This window comes from Leishmania panamensis (assembly GCF_000755165.1).
Source record: "Leishmania panamensis strain MHOM/PA/94/PSC-1 chromosome 34 sequence".
Lineage (NCBI taxonomy): Eukaryota > Euglenozoa > Kinetoplastea > Trypanosomatida > Trypanosomatidae > Leishmania > Leishmania panamensis.
In genome coordinates, this window is record NC_025881.1 from 30,241 (window position 1) to 56,406 (window position 26,166).

Below are 26,166 nucleotides of genomic sequence, written 5' to 3' on the forward strand. Positions count from 1 at the left end.
GAGGGCTACAATGGTGCACACCTAGACATCTCACCTATGCAGTTGTATGCGCAGAAGATTTAACCCCGCCGAGAAAAGTGACGCCCAGTGTGGACTCCACGGTAGGTGCCATTAGTGGGGAGCCCGATGGACCCGCCAATGGCCTTGAAGAGAGCATACGTCACTGCAAAGGGGACGGAGCTTTTAAATGTGGTACGCAGAGCTCCGTTGAAAAAGAAGCGCAAGCCTTCCTCTCGCGCCATAGAACGAAAAACACCTCCTGCCTCACGAAAGACAGCTGCCTCAGCCGCCACATAATCCCGTAGTGTGTGGACTCCGCCGGAGCGCTCGTTTCGGTACGTAGACGAACGCACTGTGTTGCGCACCGGTGCTGTGAGAAAGGTCAGGAGTGCGTGGATGCGAAAGGCAGTCCACAGGTCTTCGCCGAAAGACCGGCTGTATGTTTGCTGCAGTGCTGCAAGAGAAATACCGTACCAAAGAATCCCCACTGCAGACGCCGCCAGCGCTCCAGGAAAAAATGAGAGCACGCCATAATGCTTTGCGCTGAGCACGATGCAGTCCAGTAAACCCGAGTACCCTCGCTGCTCTAGCTTGTTGTAACGAGAACCACCACCATTCATGCGATGAGCAACTGTCCGCACAAACGTTTTGGTGTATCCGAATAAAAAGCCGCCAAGTAGGCCACCGGCGGTGCCGCCCGCCGCAAACAAGTACCCAAAGTACAACGCTGCATGCGGCGCTGCGAGCAGCATGGGCTGTGAGGGGCTCCCAAGCATACCCCTGTACCGCTTTACGCAGTAGTCCCCCAGACTCGTCGCGCGCGGCAAATGACGCACATCGACAGACTTCACAAAGTCACGGTAGGGGTACAGTGCCACTATGGTGAAGAGGCTACTGCCGTACGCCAAGACCCCCGTGAGCACGGAAGACATGGCCCTCTCCAGCACTTCTCCCTCCCGAGGGCTAAGGCCCAAGCCCACGGCGGCGGTGTTTAATACGAATGTGGAAAGGCCAAAGAGCAGAGCACTATGAACGGAAAGCTGACGAGGGCTAAGCTCAGGAATACCTCGCGCAGTTGCACCAAGTCTCAAGAGGGGAAAAGGCACAAGAAACGAAAGCCAAAGGAAGTACTAGCGGTGAAAGAGACGCTCAGATCAGTGCAGAATGAAGAAGGTACAACAGCCGAGCTCTCAAGACGACTGAAGATACTCGAGCGATCGTTGTTGCCGAACAAAGCAACGGGCGTTCTGACCGGGAGGACGACGAGGATGTGAACTACTTAGCATGTTGGCTATGTGCCGCACACACTCTATAACAACTTCACTGATTTACCTAGTGAGTTTACGGCTCACTAATTTCTGCTCTAAGGAAGTCTGAGAAAAACAATATGTGGACAAAAACCCTTTTATGCTATGGCAGTTATAGTAAATCTATCTTCACACGCTCCTTCGCCGACACATGGGCGCAACGTAATTGCTGATGACGTAAGGCCAAAAACAAAAAACCTATGCTGTGAGAAAGGGTTTCCGAGCAGTTAAATCAGCAGAGCACAAACCAACATCTGAGATTAGGACAGCTGTCATGTACGAAAATACGATACTGAAACTCACGGCGTCTGCACTCGCAGTTGGCCCATATCAAAAATAAAAAAGTGCTCGCGTGTATCGCATGAGGTTTTTTTGTGACTTTAGTGGCTGCACGATTGCTTCCATTTGAAGGATAGCTGTCCCTTGCTCTCATACCGGTTGAAAAACGGATTCATTGGGTGCCAGATTGAGACTCTGTCGCAGACCCAATCTTCCCGGAACCTGAAGCTGATCTGCGTTGAAGAGCTCCCACTGGTCAATTTCGACCAATGTAAAAGCACTAACAGCCTGTTTGATGTGCCGCGACAACTTGATGTTGTGATGCAGCAGCTGATCCTGGGAGAGCCAAAGTCCTCGATTTGGCAAACTACAAACGAATGGATTTTTTGTGACGGCGCCGGTCAGTGCATTCATTCCAAGTGGTAGTTCATCTGAAACTGTCAACCCACCGGCAGAGTTAATGTCTCCTTTGATTGCTTTGCGAAGCAATGGGTGTAATTTAGCCGCCTCAATGGTCTCCACATCACCAAATCCAACGATACTAGCTGTGAGGCTGATGACAATCGTCTCGTTCCCCTCCTTCAGCTGAAGGTAGCCTGATTCTAGGCCTGGGTGATTCTTACGAAGCCAAAACGGAGAGGAAAACTTGAGATCCGCCGCGGCAGCCTGAAGATTATCGACAACCTCCTCGCGGGCAAAAAACAAACCACTATGCCCGCAGCGGGGAAAGACAGGTGTCCTCCCACCTATGTTTGTACCCTCAGGCAGCGCCTTCTCAAGGAAAAACGCACGAGGCTCGAAATCATCGGCCGAATCACCAGAGTTGATAAAATGAGATGGAAGGGGAAGTGTGAAGCGCGTTGGGGTATCGCCTTCTTGAGACGCCTGCACTGTCCATGCAGGAACAAAGCGCTGCATCGTCGCGTTCTTCGCAAATTGATCGTAAGAGGTGCGGTCATGCCTATGTAGCTGAGTCAACAGAGCTACCGCGTTGTGACTTTGAAATACCAAATTGCCGGAACAAGCGTTACACAATCTACCAAGCTGTTGACTAGGCGTCAAGGTCTTGGCTGCCAGTGCTTTGCGCCGATACGACATCACCGGGTGGTTTTCAAAAACCTAGTGAAACCAATCGAAAAAACGTATATGAACGTCTCGAACTGGAAAGCCTGAGACCATGTCAATGCTCCACCTTGGTACTTCTCCGCATCGCAAAGGCACTTTACACAGATCCAAGAAGAGACATAGAAGAGAGTGAATGTAGTAGCAGAAAGGTAGATAGTGGCAGTGGCATTATGTTACTTCCATTCAAGGAGAACCTTGGGAGTGAGCAGTGTGCACGTTATATGTAGCAAACAAAGACACCCTTTAAGCTAATGGGCTTGCAGTGCGTGTGAATTGTGAACTTGAGTATTCGATAACTTTTTTGGATGGAAAGGGAAAACGTCGAGCGGGTGTGCAAAGCGAGTAGAAAAGGGTATTAAGAGACAACGCAGCAAAGAAACAAAGTCACAGAAGCCATGGAAATATGATAAATGTAGGGATTAAATGAATGAAGAAACACGAAGCAGCAAGGTTAACATCATCTTTCTGACTTGTGCGTTCGACACTCGTTGCTTACATGTGAGTTTGGCAACTGCAGCACACCCTGAACTCTGCTTTCTAGCTCTAACATAACCGCTTCCACATCAAGCCCAGGAAGGGATTCAAGAGCATCACCAACGATCCTCAGGACACTTTTGCATTGCAGCGCAAGCACCCTCTGTTGCATTTCCGCATGAACACAACGATCCTGTTGTAAATCCATTTCCTTGTTCATGCGATTCGTTAGATCCATTTGCTGCAGGCGCAAAAGATCCTCAGCACGGTAAAGTCGTGTGTCGCGCTCCTGCTGCTCGGCAAGAAGGTGATTCAGATACGTTGCACTTGCGCGAAAAAAGCTGCTCAGGAGACTCTGTCTCTCGTCTCGCTCAGCATCGAGTAGATTGGTGCGTGCAGCACACTCGTCTCTTTCCAAAAAGGTATCATGCTTCGTGTAACTGGTCTTGAGGTTCATATCGCACTCTTGCACTAGCACAAACTTATTCCTGACCGGTACACCATTGCGAAGTTTAGTCACTGAGTCCTCCACATCGTGGCTGTACTGCAGCTCGGTCGGCACAGTCTTATTCGACGCTGCCAGCCCTGCTTCAAGCAGGGCCTTGCTCGTATGGAACGCGTTGACATCTGCGCAGTGCTGATTCTCCCTCCCCTCAAGACTGGTCGCAAGCTCGGCACAGACCCTCTCGCACCGCTCACTCATACGAAGTCGTGACTCCATCCCTGCTGTAAGTGCGTCCAAGTGCCGCTTGTGATCTATCAAGGTATCTTCGATATCGTTTTTTCTAACATCGAGCAAGCGGCCTAGTTGCTTAGCATTCTTGCTCTCTGCCTGTAGTTTGCCTTCCAAAAAGGCAATGTACTTCCTCAGCTCGACATTGGTAGACACTTCTTCTCTCAGCTGCTGGTGAAGCGATCTCGCTTGTTGCTTTTTGTGCTCACAGTACCGTTTCACAAGCCTCTCCAGCTCGCCATGTTTTGCAGCGTAGTCCAGGCCAGTCATTCCTGTCTTAGTAGAGGAGTCCGGAGAAACTCGAAAGGCTAAAGCGCGAGAAGACAGCGCTAGAGTTGCTGCTTAAGGGAACGGATAAATCAGACCTTTGAAAGAAAAAAAAGAAAAATAAAGAGGGAGAGAAGAGGGGCGAGGAGGATCGATAGTGAGACACTTTCCGTACATGGGAAGCAGCATATGAAAGAGATGTTATTATACTAGGAAGTTGCTTGCCTTGGTATTCGCATAATTTTTTCTTTTTTGCTCCCCAGATGAGCGAAAGTGACAATTGCACACAAGAGAAAAGGTGTTGGCTATCGCAAAGAGCTGAGGATGCTCTATGGTCTCAGAAACCCCTTATAAAAAATGGATAGGTTTCGAAAGGTTGGCTACCTACTTTTCCCAGATCTATCTTAAACAGAGGAAGAGATGTTCACAACTCGCGTGCGCAGAACGAAGAGAAAACGAAATGAAATACCCCATAAATAGCTGTTGGGGAGATCGGGCAATCAACTTTGATGTATTGTGCGAAGGGTGTTGTTCTCGAAAGCCACAACCGGAAGAGAAATCAAGCTGTAGAGTATCAATGATAGATAATACTGGGTACGAAAACTACCTGAAGCTGTGCTTCTGCTTGACGATTGCAAGTACTTCAACGCATTGTAGAACAAAAAAAAAAGCTGTGTTGCCCACGAAATCCAAAATATATCAAACCGCAAGAGAAACTCTAGAGATATTTTTCTTTTTTGATCATTATTTCTCGAAAGCAGAAAAATCTATGGCAAAGGGGGAAAAGGCCAAGATTACCTTACTGTTGCTCAGTAGTACCTGTAGCGCTGCGCTTTTTGGGGTGCCGTAAAGGACCTTCAGTGAGGTTAAGTCTTTCCATGAAAACAGCTTCAGCCTTTGGTTGAGCTGAATCAACAAACATTGAGATACTCTTTTTCAGCATTGTGTTTTGCTGTCGCAACATCTGCAACTCCGTTTCCTGTGACATAGCCAGCTCCATGACCCGCTTGAGCTCGTCAGCCACCTTGCTGTGAGCTTCCCTACGAACACACCGGAGAGCATCGTGAAGCTTGTTGTACTTTTCAACGATGATGTCGCGATCGCGAATAAGATCATCTCGCTCAGCCAAAAGTTCTTTGAGAGTTGAGGCGTCGCTTGCACAACGAGTCTTAAGCTCATCCAATGTGCTGCGCAGCTTTGCATTTTGCTCTTTTGCTGCCACACTTACGTTTTCTACTTCCTTTCTAGCTTTACTTTCCGCATGAAGCAGCACCTCGCACTTTTCGCACTTCTCAACATATGTGTTGAGTTTCATTTTCAAGCTCTCAGCCTCCCTTCGCTTTTCAGACAATAGGAGAGAAAACTTAGAGTCCTGGCAGCCAAGGCGCTCCTGTAGCTGTGCCACCTGCAGTGCCAAGGCAGAGTTGGATTGTGCTGCCTCCATGTTGACAGCTTCCAACTCCTCATATCTCCTTTTAGAAAAGTCCAATGATGTGGAGAAATTCTCAACTTTTGCTTTCAGTGCCTGCAATTCTGCTTCTGTAATTTCCAACGTCTTCGTTTGTGCGCGAAGTTCACCCTCCAGGTCACCGACATTTACCTCTAAGGCAGTAATCCGCACAGCAGCTTCTTGCTCTTTCTGATCGGCAGCGACGATATCGTGCTTCAGAGATTCGTTCGATACTTGAAGTCGTTCGTTTTCTTCACGCATCTGATTGAGATTTGTGCTTAAGAGTTCGTCGAGCTCCCCCAGCTCTTGTCTCATGGCCTCCACTTGGCCCCTCAGCCAAACGTTCTCCTTTGAAAATGTGTCACGTTCAAGTATGGCTTCTTTGAGATGCGCCGCGCTTTGACTGAGCTGACTTTCAAGCATCGACAACGTCTTGCGTTGCTCGATTACTGTCTGCTCACTGATATAACAACGATTAGAAAGTGCGTTTATCTGCTCTGCTGTTTTTGCTGCGTTCAGTTTATTTTGCCGAAGGTGCTCTTCGGCCTGCTCAAGAGCCCGATACCTATCAGATAGCTGAAACAGTACGACATGAAAACGCTGCTCAAACACACCAGTGATCAGGGCTTGGTGATCCAGAAGGATTGAGCTGCGCGAAATCTGCTCTCTTTGAGTAAGCTCCGAAAGCTGCTGTGATCGTAGAACTTCAGTCAGCTCTTTCACCGACGACCATGCAGAGATACAGTTCTGCTCGGCAAGCATGCACCTCTCTGTTGAGTCGCGCTTGAAGGCTGCAAACTCATCTTGCAGCCTAGCGAAGGCGCTACAGCTTGTCTGCTTGTGGTTATCGAATTCCAATAGAGTTGCTGCGTAGCTCTCTTTCACCGTAGTGAACTCTGTCTCCAGGTCCTCCTTCTGCTTTGATGCCTCATCGAATTGCTGATTTAAACGATGTAGTTCAGCCTGCAAATCACACAGCACCTTTCCTCTTGTTATTTCTATATCTTTCATCTCTAAAGCATCATTTTCCAGTGTCTGAATCAGCTGTAGCTGCTGCTCTGCGGTAGTCTGAGACTCTCGCAGTGCAGAGGTTGCAGCTGCAAACTGTTTCTCTACACGTTCGCACTTTTCTCGGAGCTGGTGTACCTCCTCCTCCGAAGCCGCAAGACGCGCAGAGAGCGACTCCACTTCCTCAGATAATCTCTTATGCTCTTCGCAGTGGTGGTGAAGTTGTCGCACCAGATCATCTTTCGCAGAAAGAAGTCGATCAGTACTCCTTCGAAGTGATTCGTTTTCTTCTTTGAGCTTGGCTACGCGCTCGAGTAAGCACTCCATGCTAGATGACACGCTCTCACCGGCATCACGGAGAGCGTGATTTTCTGCGGTTGCCTGCGCAAGCGATGATCGCAGGAATTCGAGCGCTTCAAAATCCTTTTTTCGCAACGCTAGCATGTCATTCAGCTCGCCCTGTAACTTAGTTACAAGATGCTCATAATCTGCTACACGCAGAGCAGAGGAGGCAAGGTCACTTTGGCAGGAGGCCAAGCTTTCAATCAACTCCGTGTTTTGTTTTCCCATGTTGCGCTGCCTTTCTTCATAATCCTGAGCATCCTTAACGTATTGCTCAGTGAGTCGCTGCGCGACATCCAGCTCTTCTTTCAAGCACGCTACAACGTCATCACGATTTTTGAGGGCAGCCTTATCTGCTGCACTTTCTTTCTCTATATTTGAAAGCTTGTGGCGCAGCTCTGCGTTCTCGGCGCTCCACTGTTCCACAACCTCGAATGCTTCATCCTTCAACAACTTTATTTCGTTCTCTGCACGCAGCTTCTCGCCTAGTGCAGAAGAAATGGTCTGCTGTGCATCACGAAGCTCGTCCTCTAGCTGTGAAATACGCTGGACAAGAACGCCATTTATGCGGTCTTGCTTTTCCGACATTGTTGAAGTCTTATTCCCTAGAAGCCCAAGACAGCACACGCGAAACAGTCAGATGGAAAGAATAACAGTTAGTCTCCTCTCAATAGTCCTGCATTCCTTTTAACTATGGAGAAAATTGCTGCACAGACATAAGCATGGCAGCACGAAGAGAACCGTCGCATAAAAAGGGCGGTAAAGAAATCACCACATCATTCTTATTTTTATCACTGAGCTCATTTCACCATACAACAGTAGCTAAAGTCCACAGCCAACCAGCCACAGGCCCACCGCCTGGTGCGAAGCAGCCGCACTCACCCTCTAGTGCAACGCACCGAATCAGCCATTTGCGTGCGGTCTCCGCGTCAAGCTCTACCCAACCCCGTGCCACAGGTCGCCTCACAGCCGCTCCCCTCATGCCAGTCGCCGCGTGGTGCACACCCCTCGGGGTGGCGCTCAGGCTCCTCACACACAGGCAGCGAGGGCCCGGCGAGACGCATTCGAGCCACGCTGACACCCTTCCTATCTCGTGGACGCCACCAGCGTGCTCACCGTCGCAGCGCCATCCAGGGCCCGGCCGCCGGCATCAGTAGCGATGCGCCGCTCTGGCCCCCATACGTCGTAAGTGCTTGGCCGTGTCAGCGCCAGAAGCAGTCCGGCATTGGCAGAAGTAGGGGCTGCGCGCCCCGCCACCACCATTTTCGATATGGTGCAGAAAGACAAAAAGCAGACATTCGCGATCAAATCGTTGAGAAATCGAGCATATCCATTCTCTGATATCAGTGCAAACGAAATGCCAGCGTCGAAAAAAAAAAAGGGTATTGACGCGTACCCTTTAGGGAAGCTCCCGTCACCATGTGAAACGCACGACGCGAAGTCATGGTGTTGTTGGAACGTGCTTTCTCCCATTCAATGGGGTGTGGGAAAACCGGGTGCCCGCTGCCGTTTCCGGAAAGGGGGGCGTGCTGCTTTCTGAAAACGTGGCGTGGCGTGGGGCGGGGCTCTGCTCTTTATGTGGGGGTTCCGAAAACCGCGGTTTTTTTTTTGTCGCTAGCAGCTGCCCACCCACCTCAATGACTACTTGTTAGAACGGCTCACTTCAGGGATGTAATGGAATTGCTTTGCAAGCGTCATCTTGCGCGGTGGGTTTCTGTGGAGGGGGGGGGGGCGGGCGCCGAAGGAAAGTTTGCCGCATGCGCCCCCGATCGCTTAAGGCGATGTTTGGCGCGACAGAGAGGCACTTCATGCTAAAAACATTTTTTTGCCCTTCCCCGCTTTCCCGCCCTGAAGAAGACTGACAATCTTGGTCTTAGTGCTCCGCTCACTGAAGTCAAGTGCAGAAGTTATTACGACAAGCACGCCAACGCTGGGTCATGCTGTTGCAGTACAAGGATGAAATGATTTTATAAAAGCATTTTGTGCAGTTTCATTCATAACAGGACGATAATTGGTGCGCCTTCTGTAGGTATTCTGCTAGATCTCAATGACTAAATCAAGCTGCATTTCTAGCTTGCAGCCCGTTTGCAAAAGTGACAGGTATGAAAAGTAGTAAATGAGAGATTCAGCAATGCTGAGCTGTTGGTAGGATCCCAAGTGAATGCCGAGTTAATTAGTACAGCTCAACTACACTTCAAATTCCACATACAGACTTGTTTATTTCATAGCATTCTATTTCTGATGTTACTTTCGTTTACCTTTTTCTTCCCCTTTTAACATCATAATCAAAGAGCTGGTGCGCACAATGGGTATTGCCATGTGAAACGTACTCATTTGTTTATTTGGCACTATATTGCAGATTGGGAGCGATCAGATCACCTTTTCCCTCTAAAATTAATCTTAAACAAATCTATTTAATATATTTCCTTAAATTGCTTTGTGTGTGTCACTTGCGCTATATGTTTCAAGATGGGTGACATTTCTTACGGAGCGTGCGGAATCTAAAGTGAGCTTTGTTTCTTCCACAATACATGCCATCTTGTTGAATACATTCAAGGTTCCACTTTGCAGAGATGAAGAAAAACATTACTGTCTTCCTAAGTTCATTTTGTCTATCCCATAGAGCGATTGGCGGCTGTCGACGGCAAGCAACACATCTGCCTGTCTTTTTTTTTTTCATTCATTGCTATCGCGCTGTGAGGATGCCTTTGTATCCAATGAACAGACCCTGGCGTTATTATCCAGCCTCAAATCCTGTCCAAGAAATGGCGAACCTATTACAGTTCAAATTGGTACCTTCCTTCCTCCTGTCGCTTTTGAGCTGTTTTCTCTGCTTTACAAAGCTGTCAAATATAGAACGACCCCCCAAAAAAAAAAAAATAGAAGTGAAGCACACAACTAAAGGAAAAAAAAAGGTGCCATGAACAAGCAACGCATTCGGGGAGAATCCTTTAAACAGGAGTACCAGGCAGCTGGCCGCCACCGCACCAATCGCAAGCGCGACCCATCGATGAACAAGACCGATCCTCATCTCGTTATTGCACCTCAGGCTGAGATTTACCAAGGGAAGCTGGTTTTAGTTCTTGATCTTGACGAGACACTGGTCTTCGCTCGTAGTGGGCCTCTTTACGCCCGACCTGGGATTCCTGAGTTCTTTCAGATGTGCAAAGACAAAGGGATCGAGGTTGTTGTCTGGACAGCTGGGCTGAAGGCTTATGCGCAAGCTATTGTGTCGAATATCGACACTTGTAATGCCGTCTCACACTGTATTTATCGTCACAACAAGTGGTTCAACGGCCAGCCGGGCTATCGAAAGGACCTGAATGCTCTTGGTCGTCCCCTCGACCGGGTTCTTATAGTCGAAAATACTCCAGATTGCATTCGCGGCTATCAAGACAATGGTATCCTTGTAAGCGATTATGAAGGTGGTGATGGCGAGGACAACACACTTTACGCTCTAGCAGAGCTTGTAAAAGTTCTCAGTGAGAGTGATTTTACTGTTCCACAGTTCATTGCGAACTGCGAATTACTGAGGCGTGAGCCCGTTATGACGGATGTCGGGGACTACATAAATGCGTACACACTTGATACTAACTGTTTTGATCCTGAGCATGTTCGTGTTAATCGGGACCTACAAAACTAGGCTGGTTATCGTTTTTCTTTTTTTTTTGCCGCTTCATCTGTTGCTCATGACGTGAGCACTGTGGCACACTCAGTATCTACACACTCAAACATTTTTTTCTGTACTATTTTCCTTTTAAAAAAAAAAATATGCGTTTTATGCGTTATGTAGGTGCTGCCAATGCCTGTGTGCTGTTGCTTTGCTTCTGTCACTTTATGTTGGTGTTGTCTTTGTTGATGTTAAGCAAAGCGCTTTCATTTGCTCAAAGAAAAGTGATACGATTTGCTATCTTAGTGGCCAAGCCGTTTTTTCTTGTTCTCGAATTCTCTTCTCGCTGCTTCCAACATAACTTCTTGCACAATGCAAACTCTTCTTCGGGAAACCTACTCAATGAGTAAAAGGAAAACACATTTATACAAGCAATTCAATGAAAGTTTCGCGTTGTCGAATCAGTCCAGCTTCAGGGAATGCTAATGAGTAACGTTTTTTTTTTTCGTATGCTAAGCATGTTGTCTTTTATGTAAGCTTTTGTTTTTATATTCTGCTGACTTGTTTGCTATTCGAGCCATCAGTAGCGAGGATGATTGTGTTAGGGTTAGGTAAATTGAAGCGCTTTGCAAGTCAAGGAGTTGTGAACTGTACACGAGTGTATTGCGATTTTACCACATCGATACTTGCTGCTGATATGATTTCGATTGATGATCTGCCACTTGAGAACGAAAAGAAGAGCAATTGTGCTTGCACCATTGTAGCTGAACATTGTTACGTAACCTTTCTCTCGATGTGGCTTGCTTATTATCATTATGGCAAGTTATTTTTTAGGCGATGATATGAGTGGACTTCTTGCTCTGTACACATGGATGTGTCATGAAGGATTGACAAGAAATCAGAGTATGATTGGTACCACTTTGTCTCGAATACCATTGCTGAAACTAAAGGCTCATCTTCTACGCCCTTTTTTTTATGTATATGTGTGTCTGCGTGAGTCTATGTGCGTCGTATTTTAATTTGTGAGTGTGGCTGCAACGTTTATTTATTTAATTATAAATGATCTTTACCGCGGTCCAAGTAAAGTGTCACTTCTAGACTCTTTTGGACTTTACAGCCTTGTGCTGTATATGGTCAGACAAGAACGAGAGGAAAAAAGTCTACCTTTGCAGTTCGAAAGATGCTTTTCATGCGAAGGATAGTTTGTCTGCACACAGGCTGGTGCTTGATTTGTGCATGAGTTTAACATATCAGCTCAACACACTGATGTTTTTTTCCTCAACTTTCCCTTTTCTGTTGGCTCTCATATTTTTTTTTTCTCGAGTCTCATCCGTACTAAATGAAATAACATTGCTTTTCGATGGCACATCTAACTGGCTGTATTGTCAACAAAAGCAATAACACAGCAAAATACACTTATGAACAAAACTGAATAAGCTTCTTCCGGATTCAGGCGCTGTTGTTTTCAGCTTGCTGCTGCTCGCTATTGAGCGACAAGTTGTTCACCATCTCTAGACTTCGATTGTGCTCAGTTATGCATTATACTGGTGCAGTAATCATTTTTTTTCTTCAGCATAACGCATGTTTCTCAGTTGTCAGCGCACGTATAGAAATAAGAATTGTACATATCGCAACAACAACAAGAAAATCTCTAGACGCAGAAAAAGGAGCGGTCAAGGATTGTGCTTTTTGATCCGCATTCCTTGATCTGGAAAATTAAATAGAGTATTTGATTTGCAATCTCTTTTGTGAGGTGTTGCTCGTGTGATGTCATCCGTACTTCAAGATGCGAGGTCATCCTCGGCGGATGATGCTTCTGCAATGTGGAATCAAATTCAACGCATGCCTTTTCAGCAGCTGCAGGAAACAAACGATTTTATATACATCAAGAAAGTCATGTCACTTGTTGCGCGCTATATCTTTCTGGAATCAGATCCGAAAATGCTGGATCCCAGGTGCACGATCGGTATTGCAAAGCTGCTCAAAATCGTATCGGCTAAGTGTCTCATCGAATTTGAACAGCTCAGCAAGAGAGCAGAGGCAACGGCGACTGAGATGACGAACCTGCGGAGTGCTTTTAAAGCGCAGCTTTCCTCAAAAGAAGAGGAAATCAAAAAGCTCAACGATCTTCTGCGTAAGGCTGGGGTAGAAGAAGCGTCTCAAAATGCGGCTGCTGGGCTGTCGAATTCAGGGGGACTAGCTGACTTGAAAACGGAGAATGAGGAGCTTTCTCTGCAGTTACGAAGCCTGACGCGGCAGAATGAGGAACTGAAGTTGGCGCTTGCATCGCGCAGCGATGACAAGATTCACATTACGGAAAGTTATGACAAGGTGCAACTAGAGTACCGCCACCTTGCAGCAAGGTACAAGCGTCTAGCCGATCGCTCTGCAAAAACAGAAGATATGTTGGGAGAGCTGCGTCGGAAAGAGCGAAGCACGAAGCAAAGCACGAATGAAGAGCTTGATCGACTGCGGCAGAAAGTTCAGTTTCTACAGCAGGAAAACTACACCCTCGTGCAATCACGTGATCGAGCAGAGGAGCTGCGTGAAAAGCGGGAAGCAGAGGCGCTTCACGACATGACGGAGCTGAGGAGGCTGACGAAGGACCTCCTCAACGAAGAGCGCACAAAAAATCAATCTCTACGAGACGAGCTTGCTATCCTCAAGCAGAAATCTGATGCGCATGCGAATCAGCTGATACACCAGCAGGAGGTTTACTTAAACGAGAAGGAGGAGGAGATTACACTACTCCGACGACAGCTGGAAAAGGCGACCAGTCAGCAAAAGTCTCGCTTTCACCGTGACTCGTCTACCTTTGTAGACTGTTCGTCATCACACTCGTCAGCAACTAACGCTGATGATGAAAAGGTTCCTGTGATCTCCACAGAAAAACAACGTAGGCTAGAGCTCGAGAAGGACAATTTGCATGCTGAGGTGGAACAGCTGGAACTGCGTATTGACGCCCTCGATGAAGAAAACCGCCGACTGACACGTCTCGTCAAGAACTACGAAAGCGGTAACGAGGGGTTGTATCGGCTGAGGCAGGACTTGGCAGACCACACGCGAAGTGTGGAGGTTCTCCAGAGCGAAAACGCGCAGCTGCGGGAACGGTTAAACTGTATGGAAGACTCCGTTACGTTCAATGCCGCGCTCCGAGAGCTGTGCAAGCGGGTCGGGGTGACAGAGGAGGAGATCAACAGTTTGCGCCCTCAGAACGCAGCCGCGTACAGCGAGATGGATACCTTGAAGGAGGAGTTGAGTCTGCTAAAGGAGGAGGTAGAGTGGTTGGAGCGGGAGCGACGCCACTGGATGAATAAGGTGAGGCTGCAGCCCCTCATGGACACAAAGCTGCGCTTCGAGCTGGGCCTCACCTCCGAGCAGCTCAAGCAGCTAGACAAGTTGGTGGACCAGATGAAAGCCGGGGCCGTTATCGCCGAGGGCAACGATGAGAGCTACAAGGACAAGTACTTCAAGGAGCTACAGGCGCGACGTCGTGATGCCGAGCAGTTCAACGCGTTCGTGAAGGATCGTATAAATGATGCACTGAAGAACGCTTTTGTGGACGTCAGCGCCCCTGATACCGCCGCTGCAGTGTCGGCCCTGCGCGAGCATATCGACGTTATCACCTCCTCGTCCGCTGCCGAGGCTGGCGCGCAGGCTCAGGAAAAGATTGAGCGGCTGACTCGGCGGCTGGAAGAGCTTGAGCAGTCCGAGAATGTGCGAGCGGAAGAAGTTGCGCGTCTGAGGGAGCAGGTGGTGGCCGGCACGACCGAGAAGGAGGTGATTTGTCGTGAGCGTGATCAGTACCGCGAGGCCATTTTTAGCGCTGCCGGGTTAAGCGTCAGCCAGGCCGAAGTCTCAGACGACGTAGGTGCGCGGATGCCTGGCGACTTGGGCGAGAGCAGCGCAGGGGCCTTGTCTAACACAAAGTGGCTGACTGTAGCGAATACACTACGCGAGCAGCTCCGCGTGAAGGATACACTTATCGATTCTCTTAGTAAAGAGCTCGCACTGGCGAGGGAGAAGTTTGAGACGAGGCGGTCTGCTGACGAGGAGCAACGCCGAAATATGGAGTTCGAGAAGAAAACAGATACCTCCTTGCAGGATCAGATCAAAGCGCTGACGGAATTGAACGAGGAACTCACCGAGAGGTGTGGCGCGTTGACGAAAATAAACAAGGACCTCCAAGACACTCTTGAACGACTTGACCGTGGTACGACGAAGGAGCTGCTGCTCAAAGTAGTTCTGCTGCGTCGCCGCGAGGCCACTTTACTCCAGCGGCTGCGTCGAGCCCTCACTACACAGGAGGAGTCGAGTGCAGCCGTCAGGCGAGTGGAATCTCAGGTGAAGAATACGCTAGAGCGGCTGCGCGAGGTACTCGAGGGCGGTAGCACCACCGCGAACGCGGTGCTCCCTCGCTCGTCTGTTGGGTGCAGCATGGAGGGTGAGATGCTCAACTTTCTCGACTGCGCCGCGAAGCACGTGCTTCAAGGCAGAATGTTCCGAGAAGACAGCCGCTTTCTCCTCCATCTCAAGCAGGTTTATCAGGCTATGGAGGCGAACGAGGAGCTCTTGGAGCTGCGTCTCGATGTGAAACAGCTTCGACACGAGCTGGCCGACAAACAGGCGGAAATGGATGCGCTGTCTGCTGAAGTGGCAGGACTTCGTGCGGCGTCGACTGCCACCGAGGACGCAAGAGTGAACCAGGGCTCTGAATACAGGGCTGCGGCACTGTCAAAAAGCGAGGCTGAGGCGGCTACGTACAAGCAGAAGTACACTCTGGCAGCAAAGAGACTTGAGGCTCGCGACAAGGAGGTGGCCCAGCTAGAAAAAGATATCGACTGTGCACGCCTGGAGGTCATTGAGGTGCGAGAGCACATCCGGAACGTCCTTAATGAGAGCGCTGACTCGCAGGTGACGTCTAGTATGTCGCCGCCGCGCGCGAAAGTGAGCGCAGCGGAGATGGCTCGGTCGGAGAACGAAATTGCCAGGCTGAAGACTGTCAATTTAGGACTTCTGCACCACACCATGGATCTGCAGTCACAGTCGAAGTCATTGGAAATCGAGCTAGAGGCCAAGCAGCAAGAGATCGCGCTATTGAAAAGTTCCGCAGATTCGCAGGTGGTGACCAGCTTTGTGAGCGCTGCGATTCGTGAACACGCCGCACTACGCCGGCAAAGTGAGCTGGCCCTCATTCAGGCGAAGCGACTCAAAATGCAGCTGGCTGCAACGGAAGCGAACTACCATGTTGTTGCAAATGAGGCGACGGTGTACAAGACAGGGGCGTATCGTCTGTACCGCAAGTACGTGGAGCAGGTGGTGTCCGTTGTGGATTACCTGCGTTGCATGCAGCGCACCAGCAAAGGCTCTCTCTCGCCGCACCAGGCGGAGATCATGGATCGGCGCCTTCGCAAAACCGTCTCGGACCTCGGCGAGTGCTTCGGTCGGAACAAGATGCTAGCGATACAGCTCTCTGACGCGCAGAACACCATCACCACGCTCGAACATCAGCTCTCTCTATTGCATATGGAGGACGGCCCCGCCAAGCGGGATGCGTTAGACGTGAAGCTACAGGAGGCACGCAGCAGAGTACGCGAGCACGACCGCCTCATGACGGAGTTCCAGGAGGAGAGGCAGTTCCTGCAGGCGAAGCTGAACCGCTCCGAGGTGACCAATAAAGATCTCAACGACGAGGTGGCACGGCTTGAGTTCGGGTGCATGACGGCGTCTTCTCTTGATGCAGAGCTGCTAGCTACACTTTTGCAGCTTAAGGAGAGTGTCTTTGACAAAGCGGTGGCACCATCTCTGGCCATCGAGTCCGCTCTCACCACCGCGTCAAAGAAGTTGTCTGCGGGCAGCGCGGACGACAATGACCTCGCCATTCGCGAATACAAAAACGCGATCCTGCGGCAAGCAGAGGTAACACAACAGTGCGACACGCTGAAAAGGCAGATGCTTGATGTGGACGCCGAGCGTCGCCGAAGTGAACACGTGGCTGCCCAGCTAAGGGAGGAGGCGCAGCAGACGAATGAGCGAGCTGCGCTCGCACAGCGGCAGCTTGAAGAAGAGCGACAAAAGGCGATGCAACGCGAAGCACGACTTCTACAGGCGCATGAGACACAGTTGGAGGTGGCTCGCCGGGCCACAGAACACAATGTTCAGTGCTTGCAAGAGATGGTCCAGAAGAAAGAGCAGCTGATCTCCTCACTACAGGAGCAGCTTTCTGCCGAGCGCAGGAAGTGCGTTGAGTATGGGCTTGGCGAAGCGGTGCGAATGGAGCGACTACACGAGCACATGTTCCGCGAGAACACTGCTATGGTGGAGCGCTTCAAGAGCGCTATTGAGACTGTCGGGGACTCTGTGCGACATGCAGGTGAGAGCACAGCCCTGCATCTCATGCCGAGCACCTGTAGCGGCGTGCAGGAGCAGCTGCAGGCCCTTACGACGGAAACCATCCGCCTCCGTCAAGAGTTGAAGGAGGCCCGCGCGACGAGCATTGTTCTAGAGTCGCAGCTGGAGCAGCAGGTGCAGCAGCAGCTGTCAACTCGCGCCTCGCACGCTGGGGCCCCGCCAACAGGTGCACCGGCAACGCCAGTCCACAATGCTGATGCTCTCATGTGCATCATACGCAATCAAACGGCAATGGTGGAGAGCCTGCGACAGCGGGAGATGCAGCTGACATCAGAGCTGCAACGTGAGAAGGAGCAGCGGGTTTCTATGGAGCGGCAACTCGTCGATGTCCAGACCCAACATGCGGAGCAGGGCGGCATGCTGCAGCTGTTATCACAAGTGACGTCTGCCGGTGGTGTTTCTGATGCACCGCTGGTCGGAGAGTTGCGCGCACAGAACGCAGCTCTTGATCAGGAGCTGCGCATGATGCGGCAAGCGTTGGAGGAGGAGCGGGCTCACGCAAGGCGCTTCCAGGTGGATGCCTCAGAGTGGAAGATGCACCTCGATGTACTGCAGGCTGAGGTTTCAGCGCAGCAGGTAGAGGCAGAGCGCGCGCAGCACTTGGCAACGCTTAACGAAGAATTGCGAGTAGATCTCAACACTGTGAAAGAGCAGAACGACAAGTTGATGGTGGCCGCCACGATTCTCAAGCAGAAGCTGATGGACGAGGCGCACCGCAGCGGTGAGTCTGCCCGACAATATCAGCAAGAAATTGCACTGGCGCAGCGCATGGGCACCATTCAACAAGAGTCGGTGAGCCATATGAAGGTGCTTGACCACCGTATTCGCACCATCCAGAAAGAGCTTAACGAGCGAGTGGAAAAGGAGAAGACAATGCTGGAAAAGAACACGGAGTCGCAGAAGCTCGTGTACCAGCTACACCAGCAGCTGCGTGCCAAGGATCGCGAGTTGGCTTTTCTGCAGGAGCAGCTGCGGCATCGCAAGAGTGCACCGCCAGTACTCTCGCAGCAACGCTCCAGCGCGGTTGCCTCAGGTGTGCAAAGTCGAGGCACCCAGGTTGTCGCAGCCAGAGAAGAGTCGTTGCCGCAGTGCGGGAAAGAGAACATGATTGGAGGACCAAAGGCTGCTACTGGTGCCCCAACGGCGGCAGAGTCGCTGCCGCCGCCCTCTTCCACCAGCAACGCACCTGCCTCTGAAGTCGTACCCAAACGTTCTATTCTGACACCCATCTCAGCACACGATGCGCTGCTACAGCCTCAGATTGCTGGCATCGTTCAAAGAGAGATACAAAAGCAGCAGCGCGACAATCTCGCCGAAATCTCAACACTGCGGTCTCGTGCCCATCGTCTCGAGAAAGATGCCAGCGATGCGGGGGAGCAGCTAAAGGGCGAGCGAGAGGTGTCACGGCAGCTACGCATACAGCTACGCCAGCTCCGCGAAGAGCTGGATCGAAAGGATGCAGAACACGCAGCGCAGCTGACATCCATGTACCATCAACGCATGCGCGCTGAAGCCCAACAGAGCAAACACTCTACCGCAACGGAAACAGTGATGGCTTCACCAGCATCTGCCTCCCTAGTGGAGAACAAGCCGGCTAACTTACACTACACAGAGCGAGCACTACGGGAACAAGTATCGACCCTCGAGTCGAGGGTTCATCGATATGAGCAGGAACTTGACGAAATCAAAGGAGCTCGCGCGGTGGCGGCCACTTCTGTCGACCCTGCGCATCTCTCTTCCCCTGCAGACGTGCGGGCACACATAGAGCAAGTGCAGCGCCTGGAAGGCGTCATCGACGGTCTGCGGCGGCGCCTTGAGGTGGAAGTTCCGGCCAGAGAGAGAGAGTTGCAATGGCGCTTGGAGCAGGCAGGCAATGTACAGCACCACATGACGTCTGACATCGCCTCTCTTCGCGGCATCCCGGTGAGCGAGGTGGAGTCTATCTATGCTACTACCGTCACGGCAGATCAGAAGACAACGGACGAGCTGAAAATGGAGTTGCTGCGAAAGAGCAACGAGCTTCTTGACCTCCGTTTCACTGTAGAGACCATGGAACTGCAGCTCAGCCGTGTCCAGCGCCACCTCGGCGATGTTCTCGCCGTGGACGCTGCAGCTGCGCAACAACGATCAGCGACTATCACTGAAACCGCAGGCGTTGAGGCACTTACCAATGTGATCGAGAACCTCAAGCTAGTAATTGCAAAGCTGAAGAGCGAGAACGCTGAGCTCAGTTCGACGCAAGCGCAGTCTGCCCGCTACGCGCGCCAATCACGAGAACTGCGTGAGCTGCAGAAGCGGGAGCGGTGTTTGAAGACTCAACTCGAAGATTTGTTCCGGCAACTGGTGAGCATGCGTGCTCCCCCCAGAGGCGATGGTGGCTCTTCTGTGTCGAATGCGGAACTACATCGTCGCCTCGCGACTGAGAAGGCCGCAGTGGAGCAGTACGAGATGGAGCTCAGCAGCCTCCGTCTTCGACTTTCCAATGCCGATCGCCGGGTTGTCCGTCCACTGGATCCGACTAGCGGCACAGCACAGGCGACGATAGTCACCCCCGCAGCTCACCCCACCGTGCCTCCGCCATTGCCGAAGTCTCGCTTTTCTCACCATCAACAGCGTCGTGGTGGTGGTGTTAGCTCGTTAGCTGAGCAGCCGCAGCGTCGCTTGAGTTCCACTCGACTGAGCGAAGCCGATTCCGCGACTACTGTCCCCAGCGCATCTCTGCAGCTCAGCCATCGTGACAAACAGTAATCAGGGTGCATTATCGTGGCTGCAAAGTGAAGTGCGTTCGCCCATGCAAAATAGAAGTTGGGGTGCATAAAAGAACAGGCAAGCACAGACACCTGCTGTTCGCGTACTATACATACAAACGCTGTAGACAAGACTGTGGTACAGCACCACAAACCAGCACACGGCCTTCTTCCCTGCACACACACGTCCACCATGGGTCGTCTGATGGGTGGTTCGTTTTGCTTTCCTTTGTTACCTCTCTGCTTCAATGCATCAGCTTCACGTTGTGTGCATGTCTTTCTGGCTGGAATCGCATAAAGACCCTGCACGTGTTAAGTTTTTGCGATTACTTGGCAGCAAATCAGGTTCACATGGCATGCGACTTGATATGAAGAGTCCCTATGACACTACTCTCAACTCAGTTGGAGCCGTTGTAGTGCAGAGGGGTTGAGGAGCCTGGAGGCATGATCAGATCATACTGTGTATGTTTTTACTCGGCACACCATGCAGGGATCCGTTGAGCAGCGTACCATTGAATCCTGTGTGATCGCGCACACTTGCGGTGCTGATGCTTCATCCACCTCACTTTTTCATCTCTCCGCCCTCTCCTTCCCTGCCCTTCTTTTTACCGCTGTATTCACCGAGGCAAGTGTGCGAGCGTGTGCCAGTGTGTCTGTGTGCGCGTCTTCGTGTGCGCTAGGGCAGTACTGCGACAGTTGCTGTGCTCCTCGTGCTTCTCATCGTGGTACTTGGTATTGATTTGGACTTCCAGACAATCTCACAAGCGTCTACACAGCCAACTACAACCCCCCTCTCTTCCAGAGTACCCACAATTTCTCTGCTACGATTGCGTTCTCCTGTTGCTGTATTCCTATTCTCATTCCCTGCCGTGCTGTGGAACCTCTAGCGCCAAATCCTTCAGCTAGCAGATCAAGCTTTGGCGTCACCAATGAGCGCTCTATTCGACTTTGAGACGGTCTTGTACGTGCTGCTTCTGATTGTGTGCACTGCTACGTACCTTCGGCAGTTTAGACCCACACTCTACCACCGTGATAGCTTTGAGCTCTACAAGAAATTGCTCTACAAATGCAGTGTGGTGGGCGATCGCCTCTCTCCATGGGTCTCCATCTGCTGCCTCATCTTGGCCTTCCGCATCGTTTTTGTGTATTGAGAGGTGAGCAAAAGTAACGAATCATGTGAATTAAGAAAGCAAAGGCAGGAGCAAAAACAAAAACAATGCAATGGCACACCAGTGTGTGAGGGAGACATGTCTGTCGGTCGCTCCCAGTACCCCGTCGGGCATGTTGGCCGGGTCAGCGCTCGCATCTCTGGTGCACCACATCCACCGTCTGTCGTCCACTTTAAACCTCTCTTTGCATACATGGAAAAGATCGTGACTGGCTTTATCTGTCGGAGCTCTCTTTCCCAAAAGCCTCCTCAGTTGCAACACCTTGCATGCTTTCACCTGCACCTGCCTCGTGTTTCTCTTACTCTCACCTGTAGTCCCGCTACCCCAAACTTTTGACTCCATTCGCCTAGCTGGTGGAAAGGCCTTGCGGTGTTATTCTTCGCACATGCACGCAGACATATTGACACAGAAGCAGCGGAGGTATTGTCAACATCTCTTCTCGGTGCTTTAGCTCTCACACACGTTTTCAGCGCGTTCATCTTGCTGGATCACTCTCCTCAATCCCCCCCAAATAACAACAAGTTCGTACCCCCCATACCGCCAGGGAGATCACTGTCAAGCACCACATTCCACTCCAAAAAAAAAAAGAACAAAAAGCGACACACACTTCAACTTCTACGCTGCGCTTGCCATTTTGGATATCGTTTCCCGCGGCACACTTTCTGCTGAGACGCTAACTCCCTTCCTCACCGCATACTGCGCTCCGTGGGATTTCTCTTAACTCTAGTTACTCCCCCCCTCTCACCACAGCAGCGTCACTGATCATTTGGTGAGAACCGAAGGTGCGCCGAAGCCAAAACGTGTGACCCTTCCTTTTTTTACCTGAGTAGTTCTACTTGTAGCGAGCCTTCTCCTTGCTTCGTTCTCTGTCTGTGCGCGTGTTTTAGCGTAGCGGAAGTATCTCTGGGTTGCCTGACACACTTCTTTCTTTTCTGTTTCGCGGTTTGTGTGGCGGACAGCATGTTCTATTCACGATGTCTGCTAGGTGCATTCTGTAGCACCACGCGTCTTCTCACCATCAGCGATGAGTACATCCCTCGCGCCTTTCCGGTGAAGTCGACAACCGGCCTCGCTGGTGTGGCTGTGGAGCCACTGTGGAAGCCGAAGCTGCTTGCTGCAGCCTCGGAGCTGCAAGCGTTCCTTCACACATCCGACATCCCACCAGAATCCACGTACTACAATGTGACAATGACGTTAGTGAAGCGCATCAACTACGGCATCAAGGAATGCCAGGATGACTGGTGTACGTTAGAGAAGAAGTTCTTCTGGGGCTGGCCAGTAGAGTATATCTTACAGGTGACGTGGCGCGAGCTGGAGACGGCGCAGAAGTGGAACGAGTGGCGCTTTTGGGAGCTGGACCCCGAGCAAGTGAAGCGCGTGGCCCGCGAGGATCAGGGCATAGGCAAGGAGGGCTTAGGATACAACACTCCTTGGGAGCAAGTTGTGCGCGAGGACTTTGACAAGCGAAAGAAGGCCCTCACACAGGAGGAGATGGCGGAGCTCAAGCGCATGGACACGGAGCGGATGGCGCGCGAGACGGCTGCGTACAAGGAGCGCAAGGACCGTATCCGTGACGACTTGGAGAAGGCGCGCGGCGAGATGCTCAAAAAGTTCCTGAACAAGCGGTACGCTGTAGACAAGGATCTGATGCGGATGCAGCCAGGTAAGAGCTACTCTGGCAAGAGCGCCGAGGACGTTATTCAAGAACTGCGCGCCTCTGTGAAGCAGACTCCTCCCCCTGCCCAGAAGTAAGTAGTCGCTTCTAGCTCGAAGTGCGGCGGCGCTGCACGAAGAGTGCAAGAGAGGCTGTGGTTGAGTGCAGGGTGATCGTGTATGAGAATGGCCGCAGCATACCCTGCGGCCACCTCGTCGACATTACTCGTAGGAAAGTGTGGTGTATGAGTGCTGTCGTGACAGCGTCTGCATTTTGTGCGCAGGCGTCGCACGTTCATCTCTTTTGGAGGTGTATCGGTGTGCTGGTGTTTCCTTCATCTCCGCTTCTTCGTGTTTTGGACTGTTCATGTGTTTCCCCTCAGCCACGTATTCTACAGTACCAGCCGCTGAAACCTCCATTCCGAAGGTGAGTACGAATCTCTCTGTCATATCAAACCTTGCACCTCTGCTTCGGTGCTCGGAAGAGGTGCAGGCACGAGCACACCCTTGCTTCCCTCTCTAGGTACCACTTTGAGGTGTACCGAGGAAGGTAATCCGACTGTTTCAACCGCCGTCGCTGCCACTGACTCGCTAAAGACCTCTTCCGATGCTACCGATGTCGTGGAAAAGTAGGGTAGGGAAGGGATCTGTACCCTCTACAGTGTACAGGAAAGCAAGGGAGCCTGGCTGTCAGCCTTTTTCGCTTTGTGGATGTCTTTGATGCCCATCGCTCTTTTCTCTCTCTGCGCATCTTCACATTTTGATCGACTTCCCTTCGCTCTCTCCGGAGACACGCGAACACGTAAAGGGCCAACAGCACTACAGGCAGCACACCTTTTTTTGAGTTTATCTCGCGCACTTCTAGATAGAGCACCACTCCCTACTTTTTTGCTCGCATCGCAGACGTGCCGTAGAGCTAAGTACTCAGAGCTTCACAACAGACGCACCTTAACGACCCTGCAAACGCCTCACCACCATTCGTCAGAAAACACCGCGCAAGAAGCCTCATTTTTTTTCTTGTGTTGCCAGCAAGCACACGTACCTTCGTTTTATTTTCTCTACTACAGAAGATGTCCTTCTCGATTCACACGAGGGTATTTGTTCCGTCGCCGGCGGCCTACTCACCGTCTGGAGTGAAGGAAAAGACTACTGAGGCCGCTCACGCAAAGGACTGCGTGTGTATCGCTTTCTATGAGAACGGCAAGTGCCCGTATGATTCTCAGTGCGAACACGCACACCACTTTTCAGAACTGAGTATAGAGACTCAAACGAGACTACTCCAATGCGTACCAGTGAGCTCCATACCGCCGCACTTCTTTGACGCGTCTCAGCCACACGATAAGATGCTGACTACCCTGGATGCCGCGTTACCGAAGACAGTGATGGCAGCGTACGACCGTTATAGTATCATTCAGAGAGGCGAGGCGGAGCGCACTGTCTCCATGCGTCGCTGCCCCCCGGGAAAGGATTGTCAGCTGGTGGTGTCTCACATTGTATCACAGCCACCGACGCTTGACGCCGCTGCCCTTTCCAGTCGAACTTCTAGCAGCGCCGAGAGTCTCCACGTAGGTGGTGCGTACCTGCCTAAGGGTTTGTCGTCTCCCACGACTGACGCTTTCGCTGCTGCTGTTGCCTCCACCTCTGCGGACGCTGCCACCTTTAAGATGCATCTGCCGGTGCAGTGCCGCTACCCGCATCGCTCGATTCCTGGCACCTACTATGATGTGCTGGCGCTTTCTCGTGACGCCTCACAGGATAGCATCATCACCAAGTATCGCGCCTGGCAGAAAGACGGCTTCAAGCGCATGCGTCAAGTGGATCCTGTTGGGGCGGAGGTGGTAGACTGCATGATCGTGGAGGCGCGCAATGTGCTGGGCAATCCCATATTGCGTGCCGCCTACGATCAGCAGCTGCCTTCTGCACCACTGAAGCAACTGTGGACAACTGTCTCGTGCGGCGCCGGCTTGGCGAGTACGAGCACGACTCCGAGCAAGCACCACACTCAAGGGCAGTCCTCCACATCCGAAACACACTACAAACTTGAGGAGTCGTACAAGCGACTCGGGCACAGCAGCAGCAACTCTAGTGCCTACCACACTGACCATGCGGCGCCTGTGATGACTATCTCAAGCTTGCGTAATGGAGAGAGCATTTGGTAGCGGCGCTTCCTCTTCCTCGGTAAACGGTGCGTCGGTGTTGATACTTATTCCCTCACGCGATCCTTCGAGTGCCGAGCATACGTGAGTGCCTCTTCCACGGTGGAACTGCGCAGGCGACAGAGGGTGAGGTATGCGTGCGGTGGGCGTCTGTGTCGTCGAACAGAGCGGGGTGCGAAGGCGCCATTCCCCGAACAGAGCACTCAGTTCCTTGCCCTGTGAGCCGTCGCATGATCGGTTGTGTGGGATCAGTGCTTATCCCACTTCCGGCACCTCTTGCCTCGGTCTTGCTGCGTTTTTATTTTGTTTGTTCAGCCTACGTCTTTCTAAAGACTGAATCCCCTGTTATTCCTCTCTCTTCTTTCTCTTCTTTCCCCCTATTCCTCTGTGTACGTTTGTCTGTCGTAACATCTCACAAATCCGTTTTCTCTCACGTTGCCTTTGGTGCGCCTTTTGCTTCGTTTCGCTTTGGCGTTTATGTTTATGTCTTTGCCGTCATCCCACTTCCTCAGTCCCGCCGGCGATCCCCTCTCTTTTTTCTCAGTGGGCCCTGCGCTGCGACACGTGTGGTCTCCACTGAGATGCGCTGTTCTATTGATCTTCTTTTCCTTCCTTTTGTTGCACCCAGCACGTTTATTTTCTATTTTCTTGTACACCTCCCGATGCACACGTTCGCTGGTGCTTTCACCCCCTCCCCTTCCCTGTGCGTGCCGTCGTTTTATTTGTCGAACAGTGTCACATTTTCTAGAGTATTCACCCCCTCCCCCTTCCCATTGTCTATACAGGTCCCTCTTCCACCAGCTGGCGCTCACCTTCCCGTTTTCGTCTTGCACCATTTATTTCTTGTTTCTGAATTAGACGCATTTTTTTTCTCTACTCTTTCCTCCGTCTCCACCTCTGCTCGCCTTGCCCGCCCTGCCTATTGGATCCTGTAAACACACACAAGCGCCACTTTCATTGCTTTTTCCTCTTTGGTGCACTGCCTCGTCATTTTCTCCCCTTTTCGACTTGCCGGTCCCCTTTTCCTGCGTGTTCGGGATGTCACTCTGCAGCGTCCTTGCTAGGATTAAATCTCCTACCGAGGTGAAACACCTCAAAACCTGCTAAAGAGGGCGTGTGAAGATGCGATGCGGTCATCTTTTGTCGCTCCACGTCTGCGAGGATCACGCACTTCTCAGAGAGAGAGGTTGGGTATTTGCCTGTGGGAGCGTGGTGCGCGGAAAATACACAAAGAAATATGAGCTCGACGCTTCACGACGTGAACGCTGCCGTCACTAATGTCTCTCTTTCTGTCTCTTGCGTCATATCCATCGCACCTCCGTTCCCCAGCTCCCGGTTGTCATAGAGCACACCACCTCTTTTTGTTTATTCACGTCTATGTGTGTGTGATCGTCCTTTTTAGATACCTCACTTCCTCCACCCTGATGACGAGGGG

The 26,166-nt window shown here is 51.3% G+C and overlaps 9 protein-coding genes across 9 annotated transcripts, besides 1 other annotated feature; 5 read left to right on the plus strand and 4 right to left on the minus strand.

The window, feature by feature from the left end:
* Positions 1-59: 59 nt before the first annotated feature.
* On the minus strand, positions 60-932 carry LPMP_340130 (hypothetical protein; the record flags this gene model as incomplete). The annotated part of the gene is made up of 1 exon (XM_010704139.1): positions 60-932. The coding sequence occupies one exon, from the start codon at positions 930-932 to the stop codon at positions 60-62; it is 873 nt and encodes a 290-aa protein (XP_010702441.1).
* Positions 933-1,736: 804 nt separating this feature from the next.
* LPMP_340140 (hypothetical protein) lies at positions 1,737-2,504 on the minus strand (the record flags this gene model as incomplete). Its single annotated transcript, XM_010704140.1, has 1 exon — positions 1,737-2,504. The coding sequence occupies one exon, from the start codon at positions 2,502-2,504 to the stop codon at positions 1,737-1,739; it is 768 nt and encodes a 255-aa protein (XP_010702442.1).
* Positions 2,505-3,168: 664 nt separating this feature from the next.
* LPMP_340150 (hypothetical protein) lies at positions 3,169-4,188 on the minus strand (the record flags this gene model as incomplete). Its single annotated transcript, XM_010704141.1, has 1 exon — positions 3,169-4,188. One exon carries the CDS (start codon positions 4,186-4,188, stop codon positions 3,169-3,171), a length of 1,020 nt encoding a protein of 339 aa, XP_010702443.1.
* A 796-nt stretch (positions 4,189-4,984) lies between these two features.
* On the minus strand, positions 4,985-7,573 carry LPMP_340160 (hypothetical protein; the record flags this gene model as incomplete). Its single annotated transcript, XM_010704142.1, has 1 exon — positions 4,985-7,573. The coding sequence occupies one exon, from the start codon at positions 7,571-7,573 to the stop codon at positions 4,985-4,987; it is 2,589 nt and encodes an 862-aa protein (XP_010702444.1).
* Positions 7,574-7,767: 194 nt separating this feature from the next.
* Positions 7,768-8,226: a repeat region.
* A 1,679-nt stretch (positions 8,227-9,905) lies between these two features.
* Positions 9,906-10,628, plus strand: LPMP_340170 (hypothetical protein; the record flags this gene model as incomplete). The annotated part of the gene is made up of 1 exon (XM_010704143.1): positions 9,906-10,628. One exon carries the CDS (start codon positions 9,906-9,908, stop codon positions 10,626-10,628), a length of 723 nt encoding a protein of 240 aa, XP_010702445.1.
* Positions 10,629-12,416: 1,788 nt separating this feature from the next.
* Positions 12,417-19,754, plus strand: LPMP_340180 (hypothetical protein; the record flags this gene model as incomplete). Its single annotated transcript, XM_010704144.1, has 1 exon — positions 12,417-19,754. The coding sequence occupies one exon, from the start codon at positions 12,417-12,419 to the stop codon at positions 19,752-19,754; it is 7,338 nt and encodes a 2,445-aa protein (XP_010702446.1).
* A 928-nt stretch (positions 19,755-20,682) lies between these two features.
* LPMP_340190 (hypothetical protein) lies at positions 20,683-20,904 on the plus strand (the record flags this gene model as incomplete). Its single annotated transcript, XM_010704145.1, has 1 exon — positions 20,683-20,904. One exon carries the CDS (start codon positions 20,683-20,685, stop codon positions 20,902-20,904), a length of 222 nt encoding a protein of 73 aa, XP_010702447.1.
* A 978-nt stretch (positions 20,905-21,882) lies between these two features.
* On the plus strand, positions 21,883-22,674 carry LPMP_340200 (hypothetical protein; the record flags this gene model as incomplete). Its single annotated transcript, XM_010704146.1, has 1 exon — positions 21,883-22,674. One exon carries the CDS (start codon positions 21,883-21,885, stop codon positions 22,672-22,674), a length of 792 nt encoding a protein of 263 aa, XP_010702448.1.
* A 971-nt stretch (positions 22,675-23,645) lies between these two features.
* Positions 23,646-24,734, plus strand: LPMP_340210 (hypothetical protein; the record flags this gene model as incomplete). The annotated part of the gene is made up of 1 exon (XM_010704147.1): positions 23,646-24,734. One exon carries the CDS (start codon positions 23,646-23,648, stop codon positions 24,732-24,734), a length of 1,089 nt encoding a protein of 362 aa, XP_010702449.1.
* Positions 24,735-26,166: the final 1,432 nt, after the last annotated feature.